Here is a 27,148-nt window from a genome sequence, read left to right as displayed (position 1 = left end):
GTTGTTGGTGCCAGACGGGCCGGTCTGAGTATTTCACAATCTGCTCAGTTACTGGGATTTTCACGCACAACCATTTCTAGGGTTTACAAAGAATGGTGTGAAAAGGGAAAAACATCCATTATGCAGCAGTCCTGTGGGCGAAAATGCCTTGTTGATGCTAGAGGTCAGAGGAGAATGGGCCGACTGATTCACGCTGATAGAAGAGCAACTTTGACTGAAATAACCACTTGTTACAACCGAGGTATGCAGCAAAGCATTTGTGAAGCCACAACACGTACAACCTTGAGGCGGATGGGCTACAACAGCAGAAGATCCCACCGGGTACCACTCATCTCCACTACAAATAGGAAAAAGAGGCTACAATTTGCACAAGCTCACCAAAATTGGACAGTTGAAGACTGGAAAAATGTTGCCTGGTCTGATGAGTCTCGATTTCTGTTGAGACATTCGGAGTCAGAATTTGGCGTAAACAGAATGAGAACATGGATCCATCATGCCTTGTTACCACTGTGCAGGCTGGTGGTGGTGGTGTAATGGTGTGGGGGATGTTTTCTTGGCACACTTTAGGCCCCTTAGTGCCAATTGGGCATCGTTTAAATGCCATGGCCTACCTGAGCATTGTTTCTGACCATGTCCTTCCCTTTATGACCACCATGTATCCATCCTCTGATGGCTACTTCCAGCAGGATAATGCACCATGTCACAAAGGTCGAATCATTTCAAATTGGTTTCTTGAACATGACAATGAGTTCACTGTACTAAACTGGCCCCCACAGTCACCAGATCTCAACCCAATAGAGCATCTTTGGGATGTGGTGGAACGGGAGCTTCGTGCCCTGGATGTGCATCCCACAAATCTCCATCAACTGCAAGATGCTATCCTATCAATATGGGCCAACATTTCTAAAGAATGCTTTCAGCACCTTGTTGAATCAATGCCACGTAGAGTGAAGGCAGTTCTGAAGGCGAAAGGGGGTCAAACACAGTATTAGTATGGTGTTCCTAATAATCCTTTAGGTGAGTGTACATTCTGCAGTTGGTAGAGCTATGAGAGTTTCACGGTTCGGTCAAATTAAATGGCTAAATGCAAGTATGTTTTAAGAATCCTGATAAATTAAAGTGACCAACCATGACGCTGAGAGAATGCAACTGTAACTAAATGCAAAATGGATGAGACCCAGACACATCCAGATTTGGCCTTACGTGTCATTCTTAATCACACAGTAAGCTGGTATTTATGTGATGACCATGGAAGTACTGTTGAGAGACTTGACACTTGGCAACATTACAGAGATACCTGTAAATCTAGATTAAAATGGGAAAAATATAATCATACATTCTCTTATCATGAAGTGCCTGTCAGAAGGCTGCCTACAGCTTTTAGCTTCATTCACAAGAGAACCATGTGAAAATTTGGATTTTAGACAGCAGGGCATTTTACAGTACAGATAGGGATTTAATACTTCAAATATATTTTGTAATGCTGATTTTATATGTATTAACCATTTATATTAATTTTGTTTTCTTTCTCATCAGAGAAAGAGAGGAAACGAAGAAGTGAAAATGACAAGATTGACTCTCCTGGCCTTAATCTATTTTACAATTGGCTTTCCACTGTGTGACTGTAGGCCAAACAGTGATGTGAAATATGTCAACGAGAAAACATTTGAGGAGACTGCAGAGGAGATAGCTGGATACACAGATGTTGCTCTTAAAATCATTAAACTGGCTGTCGATGGCAAAGCCCAAAATCGATCCTATGAAAGACTAGCTAACTTCACAGATACCATAGGAAACCGAGTGAGTGGTTCCAAAAACCTTGATCTGGCCATTAGTTGCATGTATAATGCCTTGAAAGAGGATGGTCTGGAGAATGTCCATTTGGAGCCAGTGGAAATCCCTCACTGGGTAAGAGGGGAGGAGTCAGCAGTGATGTTAGAACCAAGAAATCACACACTAGCTATTCTTGGATTGGGGAGCAGCGTTGGAACCCCAAAAGAAGGTAAATCAAATGGTCTTTGTTTCTCTTTTGCTCTGAAAAGCTTGTGAGAGGCAGGATTATGGAACATCTCTGGATTTTCAGGTATTTCGCATTTCTGTAGGAATTTGTATTAAATAACACATGATGCTTAACTGATTAATGTGAATATCCTAAAATATAAAGTATATGAAAATTACTAAGTATACTAAGTAATTTCTATTTTAGCCAGTGTCATCCATACCCTTTGCTCAGAAATTACAATCTGTAAAATGTTATAGTAAATTCTTTTTGTGCAGCTGTATTTACATAGCCAACACCAGAATCAGATACACCAGAAAGGTTTAAATTCTAACCTGTGCATGCAACTAACACAATATTTAAAGAGTATTAAATTAGCCTACCAACATAAACCTTTTAGTTTTTTCTAATATTTCTTTACTACAGTGAAGGATTATCTATAGATGTTTCTTTCATGTATGTTGAAACTTTCTGACAGTTATAATACCAGAGATATGGAGATGGCAGGCTGGTAATTGCTTGCAATGAAAACTGTGTTCAGTTCAAAGAGGAAATTGGCTCAAAAGTTTAATGCAGTATTGTTATAATTTTTAAAGCTGCTTGTTAATCAGCTTGTAATGAATCATGTTCCTTCAAATTGTATTATCCTTGAATGAGTTGAGTGATTGGATGATTTAACTTCATTGAGTGCTGCCTTATGCTGAGAAACTTATCTTTTAGTTTTTGTTCTTGAATTAATAAATAGACCAATTGATAGAGTTCTAGGTCATATCTGTATGTACTTTAATGTAGCCCATCTATTCAGAAGACACTTTTTTAAATGTAATGATTCAACTATTTCTTAAACCATGGTGGTTTGTTCATGCAAATTGGTCATCCTTTCTCTTCTGTTAATCACAATTAGCTATTTTTGTATTGATGTTTATTTAGGTGAATTCCATTTAATAATTTTTTAATAATGAGGTAACCTTCATTTAAAGTCCTGTAAATTATATTAAACGCTCTATCAACGTATCTCCAGGTAGTCCTTGGCCATCGTGCCTGCAGTTTTGAAATTAAATGCCCTTCCTCAGAGGTAATTATAGGTGACATCTTGGAGTGAAGATTAATTCACATTTTTTAATTTCCATTTAACTTTCAACCTTTGTGTGTGTGTGTGTGTGTGTGTGTGTGTGTGTGTGTGTATATATATATATATATATATATATATAATCATTATCATGGCACCTGTCATGGCACTTGTCAGTGGGTGGGATATATATAGGCAGCAAGTGCACATTATGTCCTCAAAGTTGATGTGTTAGAAGCAGGAAAAATGGGCAAGCGTAAGGATCTGAGCGACTTTGACAAGGGCCAAATTGTGATGGCTAGACGACTGGATCAGAGCATCTCCAAAACTGCAGCTCTTGTGGGGTGTTCCCGGTCTGCAGTGGTCAGTACCTATCAAAAGTGGTCCAAGGAAAGAAAAGCGGTGAACCGTCGACAGGGTCATGGGCGGCCAAGGCTCATTGATGCACGTGGGGAGTGAAGGCTGGCCCGTGTGGTCCGATCCAACAGACGAGCTACTGTAGCCCAAATTGCTGAAAAATGTAATGCTGGTTCTGATAGAAAGGTGTCAGAACACAGTGCATCACAGTTTGTGGCGTTTGGGGCTGCATAGCCACAGACCAGTCAGGGTGCCCATGCTGACCCCTGTCCACTGCCGAAAGCGCCTACAATGGGCACGTGAGCATCAGAACTGAACCACGGAGCAATGAAGGAAGGTGGCCTGGTCTGATGAATCACGAGTTCAAGGTGTTGACTTGGCCTCCAAATTCCCCAGATCTCAATCCAATCGAGCATCTGTGGGATGTGCTGGCCAAACAAGTCCGATCCATGGAGGCCCACCTTGCAACTTACAGGATTTAAAGGATCTGCTGCTAACGTCTTGGTGCCAGATACCACAGCACACCTTCAGAGGTCTAGTGGAGTCCATGCCACGATGGGTCAGGGCTGTTTTGGTGGCAAAAGGGGGGACCTACACAATATTAGGCAGGTGGTCATGATGTTATGGCTGATCGGTGTATATATTTAGTGAGCTGGCATCCAGGATTGATTAAATTGATTAAAATAAAAACTTATTTAAATAAACACAAAGCAAAACCAACAGCACATTAGCTTGAAACAACAATGCTCTTCAGTCACAGTGTTTTTTTTCTTAGTCTCCACCAGTTTGTCCCTTGCACTGAGGCAATTAGGAGCAGAAGCTCCTTAAAAAGGGTGTGGTGCCGGCCCAGGGGGATAATTCACTGAAAGCCAACCATACATGAAACGGCAATGTGCTGCATTGTCATGCTTGCCACTTAAGCCTTCCAGACCGGCACACCTAAAGAGTCTGTCCTTGTGGCAGGGGGGAAGCTCACCCTATTCTTTTACAATGTATAAATTAAGGAATTAACTTGTACTTGTGGCACATATGTCAACACATATGAGTGTGGCAGATTGAAGTTTTTTAGTGGTAACAGTCTAAAGGGTTTTTTAAAGCACCAAAATGTGTAACTAGCATGTTGCTTCAGCTGTTTTATTGAAAACAACAGCATTTGATTTTTTCCTTTTACTGGACACATCCTAACAATTTACAATTTGTTCTGGTTGTGTGTCTGAGGACAATATCACTCTTGGGTGCTACAGAAATGCTAAACCATGATATGAGTGCCTTTAGCCTATGAGACATACTCCACCACACAAACTGTAATATTTAAATTGAAAGTAACTACACTTGACATTAAAATATAAAAAAGTAATATTTATTTGAACACTGAAAATAAAAAGTCTAGTCTCTTTTATTTAGCATTTGAAGCACACACTAAGGTCTATACATATCTTTTCAGTTCCCAGTTATGTGCTCTTTAAAGATTCAGAAGCAAATGTTAGACATAAAAATATTCTCCTCAAAATTCTGTTCTTGCACCTTGTAGATGTTGTTTATTGACTTATAGCTTGTAGAGGACTAGATATTATTGAATAAAATACAGGATTATTTATATAGCAATATGTATTACCCTTACCCTCTCTGAGATTGGCAAACAGAGATGTGACAGAGATGTGTCCGCTAAGTCAAAAAGTCAATCTCCAAAATGAGTGCAGTTCAACCTATTGTTAAAAAAAAAGCAATGCCTTGGTACTTCCAAAAACATGTGTGTTCTCATACTGCAAATGGATTTGTACTTCTATGATGAAGCTCATAATCAATTGCATCAGCACCATGGACAGGAGCTGAGAAGGCAAATTTCTAGTCATTCTTTGCTATAACTTCCGAGAGAGTTTAATTGTGTTGGCTTATTCTTATTCAAAATGTCAGTGCATTTAAAAACAACATTTAAGTCTGTGACAGGTTTTACTGCTGCCACTGTGTGTGTGTGTATATAGAGGGGTTGGGGAAAGGAAAAACAAGGAGGCAGCCCACATCTACCACATACTTACTTTTATATATTTTAAGAGTGCAGTAACCTTTTATTCTGCTGTGACCTTTGGTAAGGTCTGTGATAAGAAGTGTAGAAAGTTATTGTCTGATCTTGCAATCTGATAATCTTCACCTATTCTTCACCAGAAAACAGAAGCCTGGTCAATGCAAGAGTAACATATCATATGTGCTACAAATAGAAGGAAACATAAGGTACAAACTACCCAGTTCTTGGTGAACAAATGAATGGACTGCAAAGCTTCACAAAGCCAAGACGCCAGTTATGGGGCTCATTTGATTTTGTGAGACTGATTTAACATTGTCTACCTTTTCTTTTGTGCTTTCTATTGGATAATAAACCAGATGATTTCCCCTACTGATCTCTGATGCATCCCAATCTAGCCAGGCAGTTCCTTCACTACTAGGAGAGCCAAGCACTATTTGATTTCAACCTCTTTTCTACAATATTGAATGCTTTTCAGAGTGTTAAAACCCCCCACCCCATCCCTCTCCCTCAGGGGTGCATGTGGTACTAACTCTTCCTGAGGCATATCTGTACTTTTAATATGATCTTAGAAAACTGAAGATGAAGGAGATACAGGGGAGAAGTATCAGTTCACAGACAATTCATTCCAAGTTTCATTCAAGTTTTAACAAAGAATGACTTTGGATTTCCTTTTGGCTACTACTACATGTTCTACATGTACTACATGTAGAACCCTATAAATCAATGAACCAATAACAGAGAAGACTGAACTGAATAATATGTTGCTAGTAGCTTTAATTAAATTATTTTTGATATATCTTAATTCAAAGACATCAATAATCTCTTGATGAATAGCATTTCGTTTTTTAGTGCTTCACCTAGTATTTCAAGAACACCTTAAAATATACTATTTCCATAAGCAAGAAGGAAAATCTATGACTTTTATCATTGCAGGCCAGAGGAGGGGGAAGAGAGATTGGACAATTGTCTCTTATTTGCATGCTAACTGAAATACATAAGATAGGTTAATCTGTGTTTTAAAATGAAATACAAAATAAAAATATAAAATATGAGTAATCGTACTTCTTTTATTAGGTGATCATAAGACTTGATGTACTTATATGGAAATGTGGCATTCCTATATTGTTAGTTAGGTTAATGTCTTGCTTTAATAAAGTAATGGCCTTTTCATGTTTGAAATCTGCTTAGTTACCTTGATCTCAACATTCTACAGGTTTGGAATTGTGACTTTTCTCTTTAATACTAACCCTTTTTTGGCCATTTTTAAACTTCATAAAAAAAAACAACCTAAAAACTATCCACTGAGAATCCTGGTACAATTCACTGCCAGTTCAAGTGACCTGCATAGATTACATCATTGGTGGGCTTTGTGCTGTTCCTGGTATTTGTTACTGTGTCTATATCCATAGTAATTCTAAGAGCATTGCTTTACATCTTAAAGCATGATTTTTTAATGTCAGCACATACCTGTTTTCATTCGTCTGATGTTTATCCTTGTTGACTTTTTCATGTTTCCTTGGCACGCTTTCTGCATTAAAAACCTTCTCTTTAAACAAAATTCCTTTCTGGATTTTATCGCTTATGGCTATGACCACAGTATTGGCGGCTGAACTGGAATCTTTTTGACCGTCTGTTTAAATTCTAATTTCAGGATCAGTGGAATGCCTTCACTGAAATTGTCTGAATCAAAAGTTACAGCAGGGATAAATAAGTCTGTGTCTAATCTCATTATAGTAAATGGCTTTTGTGGGAGAAAGTAACATTGGGGAAAGATTATAAGTGAGCTTTGGATTTAGATGGTTTATTATTAAGTAGGCCAATTTCATTCAAAACCATTGCTGAAATACTTTTGTATTGTGTGTGCAGTCCTAAGTCCTAAGTAGTTCAGCAGATTAAATCCTCTGCTCAAAGTTATGTCCTGTAGTGCAAACAACATTGTTTGTATAGACAACTGGGACAGAGATTTCCCAAAGGGCAGTGCTGAGTGCTTAAATTTGGCTAATTCCTAATAGGTTAGGGAGAAAAATACATACATTATTTTTATTTCTCTGCAGGATCATGTAGAAAAAGCCCTTTTATGTAATATGTCCTCCATTAACCTTATGTACAAGTATGCACAGTTATACATTGATTGTCTTTTTTACACTGTATCTCATGCCGGACTCATTGGCTTTGTATGAGTATAGCCCAGGTTGTGCTCCAGGTGATAGTGTTTGCAAGAATATTATATGTTTTACTGTTGGTCTCACCAATCCCTGGATTGTAAACCCACGGAAAACTTGCAATGTTAAGTTGTGACAGGATGCCTATTAGGCACACATTGCAGGTGTGTTAGACTATGATGCATTTCCTTTTGAGATTTCCTTTTTTAGTTTTATTTCCTACAATTTCTGGAATATATAGTTGACTCGTCACCATTATCACTATTATTCAGTTTTTGCAGTAAATTGCTGATTTTTGTATAGAATACTCCCAGTTAACACACAAGGTTGCTACAATGTTGAATAACGTTGTGGCAACGTTGTGTGTTAGCAGGGCTGCTTGACTTATAAGTCAATCATTTGGCAAGGAATATCTTTGTTGAACAGATACTCCACATTCAACAGAAAATGTTTAGCTTTTTTTAAATATCTAGCTAGTCGGGACATGCTTTAATAATTAAAAAACGTGTTTCGGTTTAGCTTTGCATATAACATTTAATTTGTAATGCCCCACTAGTTTTTGCCTGTTGTAAGTAGGCAACTTCCACAGACACAGGGAAATTGAACTATGAAAGCAATATTAAACTGTCTTTCGCCAAGCTTAATTCTAAAACAGGGACAACTTTAAGTATGATTTGATACATACCTTTGAATTTTCACATTCGGATCACAGAATTGATTTTGTTGTCAAATTGTTTGCTTTAGATCTTCTTCTTAAAGTAATTTGCTGTAAATAGCACTGCTGTAGCTATGCACACCATTATTTACTATCTGGGCATGGGATGTAAATACAGCAGTAAGGACACTGATGTTTTAGATGTTTTTTAGTATTTTTTTGTGTGTCAAGGGAACAATGTGCTTGCATGCCGATGTCACTTTTTGCAACAGAAGGCCTTTATCACATAGCTGACTGCATCTGTGGTATAGATGAAGGACATTAAGGTTACTGTTTGGCTTATTTATTTCTCTATTTCTTCTTAAACCTTTTCAGAATTTTTGACTGAGTACCTTGTTTTAACATTGTAAAATTCTCAATGATAATGACAGTAACAAGTTAGTTTTGTCTACAGCAAATACACTGCATTGCTTTAAACTGTTATAAGGAGGAAGTATTATTGTTATTTTCTTCATTAACACATTTTATATATGGTTACAGAGTCTGGAAGATGTGCTAAAATGTCACAATGTGCTTCCAGAAACTTTCCAGATTGTTATTATTATTTAAATTAAATGAAAAGCATATACAATGAAAATCCTCTTGTAGAGTGTATCCTGTTTAATCTGGAAGTCATTCAATTAAAGGTAACCACTTCCCTAACTAATTAGTGAGTAGACATAACCCTACTATCATCAATACAAAGGTAAAAAATACAACTGACATGTTATCAAACATTAAAAGTGCTTTTAGACTTCTAAAGTTCAGTACTTTAAGTAAACATTTGAGCATGAACTGTCTAAATTGGTGTGAGATGCAGGATGTTTACAGGATCTACAGAATTTAATACGTGTATTTGATAGGAAATATATAGAAACATGCTTCCTCTCCGGTGATTATGAGAACATGTTAAAGCATAGTGGTTAGATGATTTCTGTTAGCAAATAAAGATGATGCTTAGATAATCTAAACAATTACATTTACATATTGAGACAGACCTTAGGATAATAATCTGTCATTCAAGACTGCAGGAGATGCAAAAACATACAGAGGAAACTGACCTATAAAACATTTAATATCACACCAATATAAATGTAACAATTCCAAAACACAAAATATATTTTAATGTTGTATAGATTATTCTCTCTCACCCTGTGCCTTTTTAAAACAAATATTTTTGAGTGTGTCATCAGACAGCATTCACTTGTTTCTATTCAGGTTATTTATTAGGATGATTCTTGGAATACTGTACACGCACAAACGCACACACTCGCACTTATCAAATGGCAAAAATAGTATAACAATATCCTTTTGGGTCTGTGAGTAATGTTTAAAAGGCAAAAAGGTATTACCTTTTTTAAATTATTTTCGACAATATCCTTTGTTTTTATGTGATTTCTGTTCTGCTTTATGTTTCATGGCTTCATGGATTTCTAGGAAAGTAATACTGGATGAACGGAATAGAATTTAATCTCTTTTTGTTTTTCAATATGAAAACTGCTTTGGGACAGCAGTTAATAAAGAGATAGCTGAAAGATCCTAAAATGACATCACAACTTCTCATGCTTGTTTGAAATTAATCTTTCTTTAGAAGCAATGTTACCTGAAGGCCCAGTGGTATGTTACATATGTCAGAAATTTAGATTTTAATTAATACATTATGTATATACTTTATATGTAACTTTTTGTGTCCTGGAACAGTTCAGAGAGTGACATGTCCTGTCATGGATATAGCCTACCTTGTTAGGACTTTCTAGGTCAGATGTTCGGGCTGTTTTTAAGCAAAATGAATGCAAGTATTTTACATGCTAAACTGACCATAAGAAACTGGTATACGTTTGTTTATGGGATATATACATAATATCTTATGCTTTAATGTATTTAATATTTTGTGTACATTATATTACTATATGTCATGTATAATCTGAACATACCATTACAAAATAGTATGGTTGACTAATTATAAAATTCGAAGGACGACCCTGTTGATTTCAGGTGCTGAAAGATTGATCCATCCTTTACCACTTTTCTAATGCATTTGTCCTACTTAACATCTTGCTTTTCCTGTCGGGGTATAGTGATTTATCCATTGTTTTACATGTCCAAGCAATTTCAATGCAAAGTCTGTCAGCAGGGATGGAGCAGTAACTTTCAAAATCTCTCCAGTGATGTTATATATGATGACTGCTAATATTATTTTAAAGCAGCATTTCTAGATGCTTAACTTCCAAATCTTTAAAGTGCAACCACAATTTTGAAAATTCTTCTTATAATGCAAGGTGGACTTATACAAGGAAATTATTTATTTTTCCACAGTTCATTGTTATGAAACAAGATGATTTGTCAAAAGGAATAATTAAAAACTGTTTCATATACATTTCAGAAATACTGTTCCTTGAATCAAGCACAGCTTTGAATTTATGAAATATCAATTTCCAGTTGAACCAATATTTAGATCAGATTAATTAACAGATCAAAACACAGAAGACATTGCGGTTTACAAGCAATGCAGATTGAGAGCACTGATCTAAATATCAGCTGGCAAGAAATTTGCATGTGTACAGTATTTCCAATTCATATTAAGACCATATACAGTGAGGGAAAAAAAGTATTTGATCCCCTGCTGATTTTGTACGTTTGCCCACTGACAAAGAAATTATCTGTCTATAATTTTAATGGTAGGTGTATTTTAACAGTGAGAGACAGAATAACACCAACAAAATCCATAAAAACGCATTTCAAAAAAGTTATAAATTGATTTGCATGTTAATGAGGGAAATAAGTATTTGATCCCCTATCAATCAGCAAGATTTCTGGCTCACAGGTGTCTTTTATACAGGTAACGAGCTGAGATTAGGAGCACTCTCTTAAGGGAGTGCTCCTAATCTCAGCTCGTTACCTGTATAAAAGACACCTGTCCACAGAAGCAATCAATCAATCAATCAGATTCCAAACACTCCACCATGGCCAAGACCAAAGAGCTGTCCAAGGATATTAGGGACAAGATTGTAGACCTACACAAGGCTGGAATGGGCTACAAGACCATCGCCAAGCAGCTTGGTGAGAAGGTGACAACAGTTGGTGCGATTATTTGCAAATGGAGAAACACAAAATAACTGTCAGTCTCCCTCGGTCTGGGGCTCCATGCAAGATCTCACCTCGTGGAGTTTCAATGATCAAGAGAACGGTGAGGATTCAGCCCAGAACTACACGGGAGGATCTTGTTAAAGATCTCAAGGCAGCTGGGGCCATAGTCACCAAGAAAACAATTGGTAACACACTACGCCGTGAAGGACTGAAATCCTGCAGCGCCCGCAAGGTCCCCCTGCTCAAGAAAGCACATGTACAGGCCTGTCTGAAGTTTGCCAGTGAACATCTGAATGATTCAGAGGAGAACTGGGTGAAAGTGTTGTGGTCAGATGAGACCAAAATCAAGCTCTTTGGCATCAACTCAACTTGGCGTGTTTGGAGGAGGAGGAGTTACCCCAAGAACACCATCCCCACTGTCAAACATGGAGGTGGAAACATGCTTTGGGGGTGTTTTTCTGCTAAGGGGACAGGACAACTGCACCGCATCAAAGAAACGATGGACGGGGCCATGTACCGTCAAATCTTGAGTGAGAACCTCCTTCCCTCAGCCAGGGCATTGAAAATGGGTCGTGGATGGGTATTCCAGCATGACAATGACCCAAAACACACAGCCAAGGCAACAAAGGAGTGGCTCAAGAAGAAGCACATTAAGGTCCTGGAGTGGCCTAGCCAGTCTCCAGACCTTAATCCCATAGAAAATCTGTGGAGGGAGCTGAAGGTTCGAGTTGCCAAACGTCAGCCTCGAAACCTTAATGACTTGGAAAGGATCTGCAAAGAGGAGCGGGACAAAATCCCTCCTGAGATGTGTGCAAACCTGGTGGCCAACTCCAAGAAAGGTCTGACCTCTGTGATTGCCAACAAGGGTTTTGCCACCTAGTACTAAGTCAAAGGGGTCAAGTACTTATTTCCCTCATTAACATGCAAATCAATTGATAACTTTTTTTTAATGCGTTTTTCTGGATTTTTTTTTTGTTATTCTGTCTCTCACTGTTAAAATACACTACCTTTTTTCCCTCACTGTATGTATACAACATTTTGGCATCCAATATTAAAATGTGCTTTGGTCAAATTGTGACCAAAATTCCTTTTGATTTGCATATTTATGGTTTTATATGCAAGAAGGAACTGCTCCTTCTGTAATGTGATTCAAACATTAAGGCTGAATGAATCGCCGTACTGTAGTAAAAATGAGTTGGCTGTCCTGTCTGAATCCTAGGTATTGACACTTACTCTCACAACAAGAACAAATGATTTAATCTTTGAAGAAAGAAGGAGTCAACAGTTCAAGGCAAATATTGCAGTTATTTCAATGTAATGCCTGTTGTGAATTAAATATGATGTTCCCCGTCGAGAGATTTGTGAAATATGCAATAAAGAAAAAAATAATAAAAAAATAATAATAATAATGAAACACAGCTGGCAGAGTTTTCGATGCAAAGTTTTTGCATTGCTGTATTTTATGCTGTTACACCTGTAAATAGGTGATTTGCTTTTTTTTTTTTTTTTTTTTTTCCTCAGGCATAACAGCAGAAGCCCTTGTTGTACACTCATTTGATGAGCTACACAAAAGAGCTAAGGAAGCTAATGGGAAAATTGTTGTGTACAACCAGCTGTTCGTCAGCTATGGGGAGACTGTCCAGTACAGAGCATTTGGGGCCTCTGAAGCAGCAAAACTTGGGGCTGTGGCATCACTCATCAGATCCATCACACCCTTTTCTATTAACAGGTAAAGCCAATTTAAGTGTTTCAAGATTATTAAGTACTTCACTTTCCAAGCTAAACTTTCAAATGTGAACACACGGTCGCTGTAGGCCATTCAGGTTGATTTGAAAGGGCTGCACTGTATTGAAGTGTACTTCAAAGGGGATTGAAGTCTGTTAGCAGCTTTAAAAAAATGAAGCACATCTGTACCATTTGAATTGTGTTTTTTGGGTTCCTAGTGTCTTTGTTTCCACATAGCCAGCTCTTTCAAAGTTGACATTTTAAAACAGAAGTGGCTGGACATCTAAAGTAAAACAGTTGCAAGGCTGTGTCAATCTCAAAATAATACTTTTGATTCTGTGCTGAAAGAGACAAAGCTATGATGGAGAACACAGACATTTGTAAGAATCCAGTGTTTCCTTTACTTAAAGTAATGTAGCCTTTTTTCATTGTGTTTTGATCCAAGGTTTCATCACCTATTCTCAGAAGCAACAAAATAAATTAATGCTAAGCTAATAAAACCTTTTGTTTTGGATATAGAAGCCCCAAGTTCCAAGCAGCTCATATTGCATTTTGTTCCAATTATACAATGTTACAGCCCTTATGTTAAGTACATAACAAAGTGAAATGTAAAAAGGACAAGTGTGGTAATAGAACACCCTGAATTACTCAGAATGTGTCATTATTTATTACTGCGCTGATTACCTGGAATAGAATTGAAATGCAAAAAAGTATTGTAGTTCTATACACGTTACTCAAGGCTGGGCAATTCAGATCTTGGAGAGCCATAATCCAGCAGGTATTATAGTTCATCCTTTGACCATTACTCTTTTTAAACAGATGCTTTGTTTTATTTGACTCAATTTAGAATGATCAAATTGACTGAAATTAATTTAACAAGTGATTCGACAAAAAGGTCAAGGCCTATTAAACCTGATACTTACAATTGACCTATAACACCTGCTGGATGTTGGCACTTGTGTTAGCTATTTCATTTAGATATCTGTGATGTTTCTATCAATAGTTAGCAGCTAGACAACCTTTCTTTAAAGTGTAAGGGTCATATGACATTCACAACATTTTTAAGGTGTCTTCTGGTACATATTTATTATTGATACAAGGGGTTTAGTAGGCTCCCCACAGAAGAAACAGAAAAACACTGTTTTTGTTTATTGCCCACAACATTAAATGGGTACATGGCAAGGATGACCAATTATATTAAATAGTGCAGATGATTATTTAATTACATTATTAATATATTACATTATTTATTGTAATTAGCTTTACTGGACAGCATGAGGCAGAACATCTTAAACATGGAGGGAGATTGAGTTTAACCTTTCAGTGTAAACAGCACTTTTAGGATGTTAATTGAAAAAATATAAAAATGCAGAGGTGTTACCTACACAGCTGTACACACATGTGGCAAATTAAATATATATTTTCCCTAACCCTGTTACATTCTCTTCAAGTGCTTGGGAATTGTGATTCTCATCTGTGTTTTTGGTAGTATTGGCTCAGTTGAAGTTGCAATGACTACTTTACTGTACATTTTCAAGTTTTCACATTTGTTTTGTTTCATGTTTGTTGGCTTCTGCAGCTAATGCCCACCAAAAAACTAGTGTTGCATCCTAGTGTCATGGGACACACATTTAAATAAAATGTGTAAATTAATAATCCATAATTTCTTGAGCCTTGTATTTCAAAATGATTTGATTTAAAAAATAATAATAAAAAAATAAAAAAAATACATGGACTATAAACCAGTCAAATTCACTTAGAGCCTCAGTTTATTCTGCTATATTGTAACCCAAGTTCTTTATAATTTCATCAATTATTGGCTTAATTGTACAGAATTCCCACGTTTTAGCTCTATAGCCATTTGGGATTTTATGCTAACAATAAAACTTCAACCCCCCAAAGACCAGAAGTGAATTATACTTGCTTCAGTGGATGGCTCAGATGTAGAGGCTTAACTAAATAAATGCCCACATTTTAAAGAACAACCCTTTGAACTTTTTTCACATTTTGTTGTGTGCCTCAGAGGTACATGCATTTAAATTCATTTTTTTTCACTTATCTACACACCATACTCCACACTGTTAAGGGAAAAAGGTTTTATTTTGAAAATAAATTAGGGTATATATTAAAAATACACTAACTGAAATATCATAATTGGATACGTCTACACTCCCCTGAGTTAATACCAGGTGGAAGCATCTTTGGCAGTAATTACAGCTGTGAGTCTGTAGGGATGGGTCTCTACCAACTTTGCAGACCTAGATTTTACAATATTGGACCATTCTTCTTTACAAAAGTGTGCAATCTCTGTCAGATTTTCTATACCATTCATTTTCAAGGGGAGTGGACACTTATCCAACCAAGCTTTTTCACTTTGAAGTTGTGAGGTAGGAAGTCTACATAATTGAAAAAATAACAACAACAGCTAAACTATTTAAATTAATTTTAATTTTAAGGCAATGAAATATGAACATTTTGGATATAAATACATATGACTACTTCTGTGTCTACTACTGCTTCTAAGTGAAGGTTTTAAGAGCAGAAAATGTACTGTTGTATTACTGCACCAATGAAAGGATAATGACTGATATGCAATACAGCTCTACTGCCCCTTGGCTTCTGTTTTGTTCCCTATGACAGAAACCAGACTATTTCAAAGCACTTCAAAATAGAGATGCCAAATTTGTTTCAGACTTCAGAGAATGCAGGTCTAAGTGTAACTTGTTTTAACTTTATTATTTTTTCTATAGGGGGCACTTCACTTTAAGTATATAGTATATTGGAGAATACATATTTTTGGTTATACAAAGTTAAGAATGTTTACTATGTACCATGAACTCTATTTCCAATGTGGGTGACCAATAACCTTAATGTTACGTCTTGAAAGGTAGGCTTAAATTATTTAACAGCCTCTTAAATTGGATTTTGTTTCTTAACCCGATAACAGCTGTGCCCCTGTTTTCTTTGGAAATGGGAGGTGGGGGGGAATGTACTGTGACCAAAAAAATACCACTAGGCTGCCATAATTTCTTTACCTGCTTCATGGCAAATTCCCCCTGTGCAGCGCAGCAGATGTACTGAGACTTTATGAAAAGCTGGTGTCTTTATCTCCGGCACAGCTGTAATGCTCTCCCTGTAGAAAATCATTACAGACAGGTGCAACTTAGCTGTGCAATTCACCGGAGATTTCAAATTGCCATTTCCTGCCGTACCAGCAAATTTTAGGCCCTGCGTAATTATAAGCATTTGTGCTCACGAATGGTCTTAGCCCAATAAAAGTCCAAGTTGCTAAATTTCTTGATTAAGCTATCAGGTGCTTTTTGGAGCAAGCAGTCATTTCATTATTGCTGAAGCGCACCGGAAGCATTGGCATGAAGATGGACTGTGAATAAGAAGCTTTGATAGATATTCCTGTGGTGTAGCTTGCTCTGAACTGTCTGGCCACATCTGTTAGATGGTTAGGAAGTTAATTTACTTGAATGGTTTTCTGGGCTGGTGCATGCACTTATTAAAGCTTTCCTTCGTGCAGAGCTGATTGGGACACATCCCTCTTGGAAATGTCAGGTCAGTTTGGGGAATCTTGTTTGTGAAACACTACCCATTTCTATCTATACAAATAGGATAGATGAAAAATAAAAAGAAACCTATGACTGAAGTGTTAGCTCCCTTTGTATGAAAATATTAAAGGGATATACCCCCTAATATAATAGTTGTCTCTCCTGAAATATACATTTATATATGTGGTTATATATTATATATTTTTAGAAGATTAACCTTAAGTATGTGAAAAAAGCAAAAACAGATGTATATAGTCCTAACATCATACACATCCAAAACAAAACACTGATTACAAAATGTATCTTGCCCTATCAATACCTAAAAAAGACATATTTCCAAATAAAAGTAAATCTGCTACAATATTGTTAATTAAAAACTCAAAAGTTTAACGACTTTTTAAAGTTTTTTTTAAAGGCCTGGGAAATGTGAAATGTTTGGCTTCTTAATCTTATCAGTATGACTGCCTTCGGTGAGTTCAGTAGCCTGTTTTGAAGTAGCTCAAGAATGAGTTAATTAACAATAAAAACAAGGAAACATGGATGTTTTCCAAAGGAGATCATCTCTGGTTTGAGATAAAGAGAAATAAACAATGCATGATATATGTATATTTGAAGAGATATCTAAATTAAAATGTATGTATGTATGGAGATCTTTAAAGGGGACATTCATTTTACTCTACAGGTTCAAAAGGCACTTTTCATCATAGGCTTACGAATAAGGGGCAATAGAGGCTTCTCCTGTGCTGGAACATGCAGTATCAGTGTCAATGATTGTGCTAACAGCAGCAAGGATATTACTCTTCCAGACACTGAAAGAAGCTGGTGCCGTGATACCCTGCAGGTATGCTGCTTAGCACCTGCTAAGATGAATATCTACAATGCATTTTAAGTGCATTGCATTGAGGACAAAGCCATTAGTCAGACCGGCTGTCTTTTGTACTGTGGGTAATTCTAGTCATAAGCATTGCTCTGATGATTTAAAGTCAGATCCATGTTAAGTTAGTGCCAGGAGATGACATGGAGGAATGAAGGCATGGAAAACCATTTTCTAGGTAGCCTGAATGAAATAATACTCTAATTCAGTAGATGGTAGAGAGATGTATTACAATTACACACCTCTGTTCATCAATTCAGATTCAATGTGTTCAGATGCCAAGCTGTAAAGATACATATTTACTAGGGACAAAAATTCAAATGGGTATGTTAAATAAAAAATAAAAACATTGAAGTCTCTGTCAGGATAGGTAGTTTTGACAGTGTTGACGTGATTAGCATTAGTTTCTCCCTCCCGATTTTATGTCTCCACCTCCTCAAAACACCTTTAATTGAATTATTGCATTTTGTATTATCATCTCTGAAGTACTCTGCAGGTCAAATAATGCAAATCAGTTACTACAGAGAAATGTGTAAAAAGTGTAATTGTTTCAATTCATGGATTGTGCTCCATATCAGCTAAACTGTCTTCTTTCAGCCAAGCTTTACAAGCAAATTGTAGCAATTGCATGCTAATGACATTTAAGAAGCAAATTATCTAACCTTAATACAATTACTATAAATGCATATATTCACTTAATAAGGTTAAATATATTATCCAATGTTGTTATAATGCCCATACAGTTTGTTTGTTGGTAAGCACACTCTAACGGGAGCCAAAACTACCATCAAACCCGCTCCCCCCCCAGAAAACTGTTAATATCATAGGTAGTGTTGTCATGCACTTTCAAACTAAGGCAATATAAACCAGGTAGAAGTTATATAAAACTGTTCCCAAAAGGAAGGATCAAGTGATGATAACCTCTTATCATGTAATTCTCAGGCTCTGTTCTACAGTTCGAGTGTATAGTTTCTGTGAGCTGCTTTACCTTTAATTCCAAATGTCAGGCCTGAGCTCAGGCACTGAAAAGCATGACGGTTACATTATGATCTCTGTACTTTGAATCCCTTCAACACTGTTACATAACATCCGTTCTCTCTTTGCATGAATGCATGATGGGTTACGTCACCCAGAATAATATAAATTGTAGTTTGGATTGTCTGCAAATCTGAATGGCATTAGTATGGTTAGAGGGAAAGCTTCATTAGAGTGGCTTTCTAACTAAGTATGTCAGACCGCATATGAACTCTGTTGTACTGTTTTATACCAGTGGTTTTGCTGATGTGGGAAGGCAATGCAATTTCCTCCTCATGAAAGCGATGATCAGTGGTCAACACCAGTTGCAACACCAGATCACTAAAAGCAATCTGCATCTCAGGTCTTCTGTGGTGACTGCACTGCAGAAAAACCTAATTATCATTTCAGCTTTCAAAAACAAACAAAGGTCAACATGCAAATCAGTTACAACTGAGAAATGCATAAAACATTTTTTTGTTTCCCCAATTAATGGCTTTTGTTACATATCAGCTAAATTGTCCTTTAAATGTGGCAAAGCTTTACAAGCAACTTGTGGTACTTGTATTCTAATGACATGCCAGGAGGCTAACAAGCAAATCTAACCTTAATGCCATCACTATATATAGATTTATTCGCACAATGAGGTTTAATTCATTGCTCAAATGCTCAAGCCCATTTCTTCATTTTAGAACTGTAACTAGCATGCCTTATGCAACATCTCAAGTCTTAAAATAAGAGTAGAAGACTGAGAGGGGAATAAGACTGAAAATCATACCACCCAGTTACAGTATTTAAGTTTATTGACTTTTAAATATATATTTCTTGTCTGAAGTTACAATGTTACCTTTCAGGTTACTTTGATATAAAGAATTTGACTTTACTTATATTCAACACCAAGTTATTTAATAGTTTGTTTCAGATGTTGTTGTTGCTGAAAATTCTCTGGATATTTATATACAGAGAGGATTTGTGTTTTATGTTAAACAGCCTTTGTTTTCTATCTGAAAATGTAGTAAAAGAATAGTTATGATGCAATTTACCCAATCTTTTCCTATACTTTTATTGGTAGGCTGCACATATTCTCATGGATGCATGCTTTCATTTTTCTTTTATTCAGCAGCTCTTTTCTTCTTAGTCTTATCAATGGTGTTCTACAAGCCAGAAATTAATTGCAAGGCCTTTTGCTGAATCAAAGTACAGTTTCTGCTTCAGTAGTCGTAACTGAAGAAATCTAGAACAGCATTTTGGTTATAGCCTTTTATGAACATTAAATTATATTTTGTAGCCTCATGACTTTTGGAAGACCAAAGTGGTTCATAGGGGTCTCCGAGAAAAATTATATGTATGACTTCCTAGAGCAACAGCAGATTAAATGCTAGATTTCTGTTGGCTTCTTCTCTTGTGAAAAGAAAGAAAGCATTTGTAATTTGCAATACAGAATTACTGCTTCAGGACAGTAAACCGGTTATATAAACCATAATTAGTGTGGTACAGAAGAAAATTTTAGTTACAGAAAACATGCAGCCAAACCTAAATAAGGAAATCCAAGTTCAAAAGTTTGTATCCCTTTGTATCCCACGAATATATAAAAGGGTGAAAACAATCCCATTTAAATGCATCAAAAGTCCAAGGCACTACACACACACACACACACACACACACACACACACACACACACACACACACACACACACACACACACACACACACACACACACACACACACACACACACACACACACACACACACACACACACACTAACGGGTTGGGGGGCCTGTCACAAGAAAGGGCTTGTATGTAGGCAGGGTCTGGTCTTGAAACACACAGTAGGGAGGCAGGCAGAGGGTACAAAACAGGCTCGCTGTTTTATTTACTCCCCTCAATGGCAAAACTAACAAAACAAACCTAGCTCTGTTTGAGCTCTAACTAAACATAAATGGTCCCTAACTACAAACCAAAAACTCCTAACAATAACAGTAAATGCCCGGGTCGGCAGAGCCGAACACCGGGCAGACAGAAGTACGACAGGGGAAAGGCAGGTTCGTAATCAAAGTTTGTTACCAGTGGGAGGTTGTCAGACAGTCCGCGGTTTAAGAGGGAGAATGGTCCAGGTCCAGAAAAAGGGTCGTAAGCCAGTGAATCCGTCAACTGTGAACTTCTCCCTTCTTTCTCCTGCTCTCACTCTCTCACTCTCTCACTCTCTCACTCTCTCACTCTCTCACTCTCTCACTCTCTCACTCTCCTGTGCACCTTGCTACCCCAGCCAAGCATGCACACCCTGGTTCGCTTCCTGCTTCCTTTTATAGGGGAAGTGGTGGGTGGGGCTATGGCCATCAGGAGCCCTGCTGGCTTCTGGGGTTTGGAGTCTTGGAGGTGAGGTTTTGTATTCTCCTCCACTGAAAGACCTGTCCTGACCCCAGCCTTGCCTCTCACACTGCCACATAGCCTCCCCCTCAAGAGTGAAGCCAGGGGCGCACACGATGACGGCCATACCACGGCCAAGCCCACCTCCAAAAGACACAAGGGGTGGGCGGGAGGGAGGGCCGAAGAGCCAGATGGGATCTCCATCTGCTGGGTCATCCTCGCAGTGGATGTGCCATTCCCCCATGTCCTGTCCTTCTCCGTATTGCACCCATCTGGTCCTCGGGGTGCACTGCCATGAAGGTGGCTCCCCTGTTGCTCCCTGATCCCTCCAGGAATCAGGCTTGTCTGTCTGCTGCCACAGCATCACTTGGTTCCCCTCCAGTCTCTGCTCCAGCCTGGAGACACAGCGGGTCCTGGGCACGCTGAGGTGTCTCCATCTCCTTTGCTGCAGCCAGGAACTCAGGTCGAGGACAGGAACTCTGATTGTCCAGGAGACCTGATGGAGGAAGAACAAGAGTGTTAACCTCTGGTTGCTGTGACTCCTCTGTCTTCCGGGATCCTGACTGAGTTAACTGTAGCATCTGCAGCTGCTGTTCCTTTTGCTCCGGCTGTTCTGGCTGCACCGGCTGCTCTCCAGATTCAGGGCGTGGTATAATCTTCCCCTCTGATTCAGTGCAGGGGAAAACAGGTGATGCCTTCTCCTGTATTGTAGGCACCTCCTGTTCTGGTGTGGCCTCCTTGGAGTGGGACGAGGAAGGCAGTACCTCTTCCTCATCTTCAGGAGACTCGGGCTCCTCCCTCCGGGGCTCTGGACACTCGGGGTCCTCCCTCTCGGACACGGGAGACTCAGGGTCCTCCCTCTCGGACACGGGAGACTCGGGGTGCTCCCTCTCGGACACGGGACACTCGGGCTCCTCCCTCTTGAACATGGGACACTCGGGTCTCTGCCTCCGGGGTTCTGAACACTCGGGTTTCTCACTCCGGGTTTCCGGCGGCAGGAACACCTCGGCCCTCTGTGGCTGCGGCGGCAGGAACACCTCGGCTCTCTGTGGCTGCGGCGGCAGGCGTGGACAGAGGCTCTCTTGCTCTAGCCACAAAAGGTCCTCTTCTTCCTCTCTCCCAGTCAGGTCTTCCTCTTGTCCCGGCCATGGTGGAAGAAGCAGTTCCTCATCTTCTCCCGGTGTCATTTGCCAAGGCAGCAGTTCCTCCCATTGCAGGTCCTCTTCCATGCAGGACGTCAGCCACGTCTCCTGCTCAGTCTCCAGCTTAGGGACAGACAGAGGTTCCTCCTCTTCCTCCTCAGGCTCCAGACAGTACTCTTCCTCCCATTGCAGCTCTGTGAGGGAGGTAAACTCCACCTCATCCTCAGGCTCAGGGAGGGCATTTAACTCCACCCCTCTCTCTGGGGTGGAGAGGGAGAGAAGCTCGACCTCCTCCTCCATGCAGGACATCAGCGACCTCTCCTGCTCTGTCTCCAGCTTGAGGACAGACAGAGGCTTCTCCTCTTCCTCCTCAGGCTCCAGGCAGTGTTCTACTGGTAAGGCTCTTCCCCCTTCCCAGTATTCCTCTCCGTCAGGGGAAACATGCCCAGGTTGTCCAACCTGAAAGCACCACTCTTTCCCTACAAGGCACACTGGACAGACCTTGCAATCAGTGGTTGGGGAAGACTGCAGTTGAAGAGGCACTTCCTCTTCTCCTTCAGGCTGGAAGCGGGGCAACGGCAAGAGCTTTGCCTCCTCTGCCTGCATGGCCTTGTCCTCCTGCTGCTGCTGGCTCCATTTCTCCATGAAATCCAGCAAATCTTGCACAGCCATCTTAATGTCAGACTGACCTCCTTGGATAACCTCCAGCTTGTCAGGAATAGACGGGTTCAGAAACTCCAACAGGAAGGTGCAAGTGGTTAGGTGCAGACACTGGGCAGACAGAAGTACGACAGGGGCAAGGCAGGTTCCTAATCAAAGTCCGTAATCAAAGTTCGTTACCGGTGGGAGGTTGTCAGACAGTCCGGGGTTTAAGAGGGAGAATGGTCCAAGTCCAGAAAAAGGGTCATAAGCCAGTGAATTCGTCAACTTTGAACTTCTCTCTCCTCTCTCCTCTCTCCTCTCTCCTCTCTCCTCTCTCCTCTCTCCTCTCTCCTCTCTCCTCTCTCCTCTCTCCGTCATCTTCTCACCCTCCTGTGCACCTTGCTACCCCAGCCAAGCATGCACTCCCTGGGTCGCTTCCTGCTTCCTTTTATAGGGGAAGTGGTGGGCAGGGCTATGGCCATGAGGAGCCCTGCTGGCTTCTGGGGTTTGGAGTCTTGGAGGAGAGGTTTTGTAGTCTCCTCCACTGAAAGACCCGCCCTGACCCCAGCCTTGCCTCTCACACTGCCACAATATATACAGTGAGGGAAAAAAGTATTTGATCCCCTGCTGATTTTGTACATTTGCCCACTGACAAAGAAACGACCAGTCTATAATTTTAATGGTAGGTGTATTTTAACAGTGAGAGACTGAACAAAAAAATCCAGAAAAACACATTTCAAAAAAGTTGTACATTGATCTCTTAAAGGGAGTACTCTAATCTCAGCTCGGTACCTGTATAAAAGACACCTGTCCACGGAAGCAATCAATCAATCAGATTCCAAACTCTCCACCATGGTCAAGACCAAAGAGCTGTCCAAGGATGTCAGGGACAAGATTGTAGACCTACACAAGACCATCACCAAGCAGCTTGGTGAGAAGGTGACAACAGCTGGTGCGATAATTCGCAAATGGAAGAAACACAAAATAACTGTCAGTCTCCCTCAGTCTGGGGCTCCATGCATGCTCTCACCTCGTGGAGTTTCAATGATCATGAGAACGGTGAGGAATCAGCCCAGAACTACCCGGGAGGATCTTGTTAATGATCTCAAGGCAGCTGGGACCATAGTCACCAAGAAAACAATTGGTAACACACTACGCCGTGAAGGACTGAAATCCTGCAGCGCCCGCAAGGTCCCCCTGCTCAAGAAAGCACATGTACAGGCCCATCTGAAGTTTGCCAATGAACATCTGAATGATTCAGAGGAGAACTGGGTGAAAGTGTTGTGGTCAGATGAGACCAAAATCGAGCTCTTTGGCATCAACTCAACTTGGCGTGTTTGGAGGAGGAGGAATGACCCCAAGAACACCATCCCCACCGTCAAACATGGAGGTGGAAACATTATGCTTTGGGGGTGTTTTTCTGCTAAGGGGTCAGGACAACTGCACCGCATCAAAGGGACGATGGACGGGGCCATGTACCGTCAAATCTTGGGTGAGAACCTCCTTCCCTCAGCCAGAGCATTGAAAATGGGTCGTGGATGGGTATTCCAGCATGACAATGACCCAAAACACACAGCCAAGGCAACAAAGGAGTGGCTCAAGAAGAAGCACATTAAGGTCCTGGAGTGGCCTAGCCAATCTCCAGACCTTAATCCCATAGAAAATCTGTGGAGGGAGCTGAAGGTTCGAGTTGCCAAACGTCAGCCTTTAAACCTTAATGACTTGGAGAGGATCTGCAAAGAGGAGTGGGACAAAATCCCTCCTGAGATGTGTGTAAACCTGGTGGCCAACTACAAGAAACGTCTGACCTCTGTGATTGCCAACAAGGGTTTTGCCACCAAGTACTAAGTCGAAGGGGTCAAATACTTATTTCCCTCATTAACATGCAAATCAATTGATAACTTTTTTGAAATGCGTTTTTATGGATTATTTTGTTGTTATTCTGTCTCTCACTGTTAACATACACCTACCATTAAAATTAAAGATTGATCATTTCTTTGTCAGTGGGCAAATGTACAAAATCAGCAGGGGATCAAATACTTTTGTCCCTCACTGTATATAGTGCCTTGGACTTTTGATGCATTTTAATGGGATTATTTTCACCCTTTGATTTTATGTAACCTGCTCAACACTTTAAAGAAGCAAGAGAATTTGTATTGAGAAGCAACAGTTTATTAAAAAAATAATAATCAGAAATGTCTTGATTAGATAAGACAATACTTGGTAGAACCACCTTTGGCAGCAGTTAGAGCTGTGAGTGTTTTAGGGGTAAGTCTCTAGCAGGTTTGCACCTCTGGATTGTGTAATAGTTGCTTATTCTTCTTGCCAATATTGTTCAGACTCTGTCAAGTTGGATGGGGATCGTTGGTGGACAGCAATCTTCATGTCTTTCTACAAGTCTTTGTACTATTGAATGGACAATAAAGTTTATTTTGGCAAACTCTAATCTGGTCTTCCTGTTTCCTGTTTACATCTTGTGGTAAACCGTCTGTATTTACTCTGGTGAAGTCTTCTCTTGATTGTTGACTTTGACACAGATACGCCTACCTCCTGGACGGTGTTCTTAATCTGGCCAACTGTTGTGAAGGGATTTTTTTAACCAGGGCAAGAATTCTTCTGTCATCCACCACAGTTGTTTTCCGTGGTTTTTGGGGTCTTTTGGTGTTCCTTTGCTTTGTTCTTTCTGTATCAAATAGTTGATTTGGCCAGACCTAATCTTTTTGCTATCTCTCTGATTGTTTTGTTTTGATTTCTAAGGCAAATCTGAAGGCAAAACACCCCAAGAACAAGCAGGATCTAAAGACGGCTTCAGTACAGGCCTGGCAGAGCATCACCAGGAAAGAAACCTAGAATCTGGTGATGTCTATGGGTTCCAGACTTTAGGCAGTCATTGACTGCAAAGGATTTGCAACCAAGTATTGAAACTCAAATCCATTGTGGTGGCGTACAGAGCCAGAACAATGACAGTTGTGTCACTGTCCACATATTTATGGGCCTAACTGTACCTAATTATGCTCTCTAATCCATTAGCGGCCATGTTAATTTAATCAATACAATTAATATATCCAGTACTATTGTTAATGCCAGTATTAAGAAATGTTCAGGAGTTACCCAAGTTAGTCACAGGACAGGTGAGAGAGAGCAAGCTATTTTGTTTTGTTTTTACTTTCAGAACGTCTTAGCATTCCTAATCTTGTTTTTAGATTTGCCTTAATTGAAGTAAATCTCATTCCTTGTTTGCCTCAATTGTAGTTAATTCAGTCCAGCTGTTGTGTGGTTAGACTAGAGTGAAGGAAAGGTGACCTAATCTGGGATTCTGTGGAGGTGGAGTCAGTGAGGTGTCAATTGGTGGCCAGAAGCTGAACACAAAGGTATTTCAACAGCTCTAGAGGAACAAATATACAAAAGAAGTGTTCAGGAGTTACCCAAGGCAGTCAGCGCTGTTTCTCAGTGACAAAAGGTCAAGCAGTTGATTTAGGGGACAAGAACCAAGAGACAGTGTTTAGGGCACCAACAACTTACTAAATTTAGAATCATGTGGCCACTACAGTGTCAGGTTTGCAGAATGATTGCCTTCCTGGATAAACTCATCCAAGATGATTTCATTTGTGAACGTTGTCGGCATGTTGAAATCCTAGAGATCAAGGTTCGTGATCTTGAGGCTCAGCTTGTTGATCTGCGCTGTATTAGTGATATGGTCAATCCGCCCATGAGAGAGATGGTGTGCATGCCAAAACCTAGGAAAGTTGAGACTGTAGAGCAGGAAAGTTTATAGAACTGCTGAGTTACAGTAGGTCATAACCGCAGAAAAGTGTGTGCACAACCCTTAGTGACATCCCAAGAGCTGGAAATGCCCAACAGGTTCCAAAAGCTGGACACCGAATTGGACAGTGATGGCTCAGAGGGTGATGGGAGGGCAGCTGAGCACCAGAGCACCATGGTGCCCACTCCCCCCCAAAAGAGGGAGGTAGTTATAGTAGGAGACTCAATTCTTAGAGGCGTAGATCACACAGTGTGTTCTAGTGATAAGGAGACCCACATGGTATCTTGCCTGCCTGGTGCTCAGATTGCAGATCTCCCTAAACTAGTAGACGGGCTACTGGCCAAAGACGGAGGGAATCCACTGGTCATGGTCCACATTGGAATCAATGACATAGGAAAAGGTAGGACAGAGGTTCTGCAAGACAAATTGAAAGAGTTAGGAAAGAAACTAAAGACCTGAACCTCCATGATAGTTTTCTCCAAAATACTTACGGTACCACGTGCATGGCCAGGGAGACAGGCAGAGATTAGAAAGTTTAACACGTGGTTGAAATCCTGGTGTAGGGAAGAGGGTTTGAGGTTTATGGAGCTTTCTTCTGGGATAGATGGGACCAGTACAAACCGGACGGTCTACATCTAAACAGAAGGGGGACTAATGCATTGGGAGAGCAT

General features: G+C 39.7%; 1 protein-coding gene across 1 annotated transcript in view; it reads left to right on the top strand.

Annotated features, from left to right (window-relative positions):
- Positions 1-27,148, top strand: part of LOC136760539 (carboxypeptidase Q) — a 168,237-nt gene that overhangs the window by 5,772 nt on the left and 135,317 nt on the right. Inside the window, exons 2-3 of the mRNA XM_066715976.1 lie at positions 1,537-2,002; positions 12,913-13,120. Of these exons, the coding sequence (XP_066572073.1) occupies positions 1,564-2,002; positions 12,913-13,120 (647 nt within the window). The 5' untranslated portion in view covers positions 1,537-1,563. The remainder of the gene's footprint in view (positions 1-1,536; positions 2,003-12,912; positions 13,121-27,148) is intronic.

Source organism: Amia ocellicauda, chromosome 10 (assembly GCF_036373705.1).
Source record: "Amia ocellicauda isolate fAmiCal2 chromosome 10, fAmiCal2.hap1, whole genome shotgun sequence".
Lineage (NCBI taxonomy): Eukaryota > Metazoa > Chordata > Actinopteri > Amiiformes > Amiidae > Amia > Amia ocellicauda.
The sequence above is the reverse complement of the archived record's forward strand: the minus strand, read 5'-3'. Positions and strand labels throughout refer to the sequence as shown.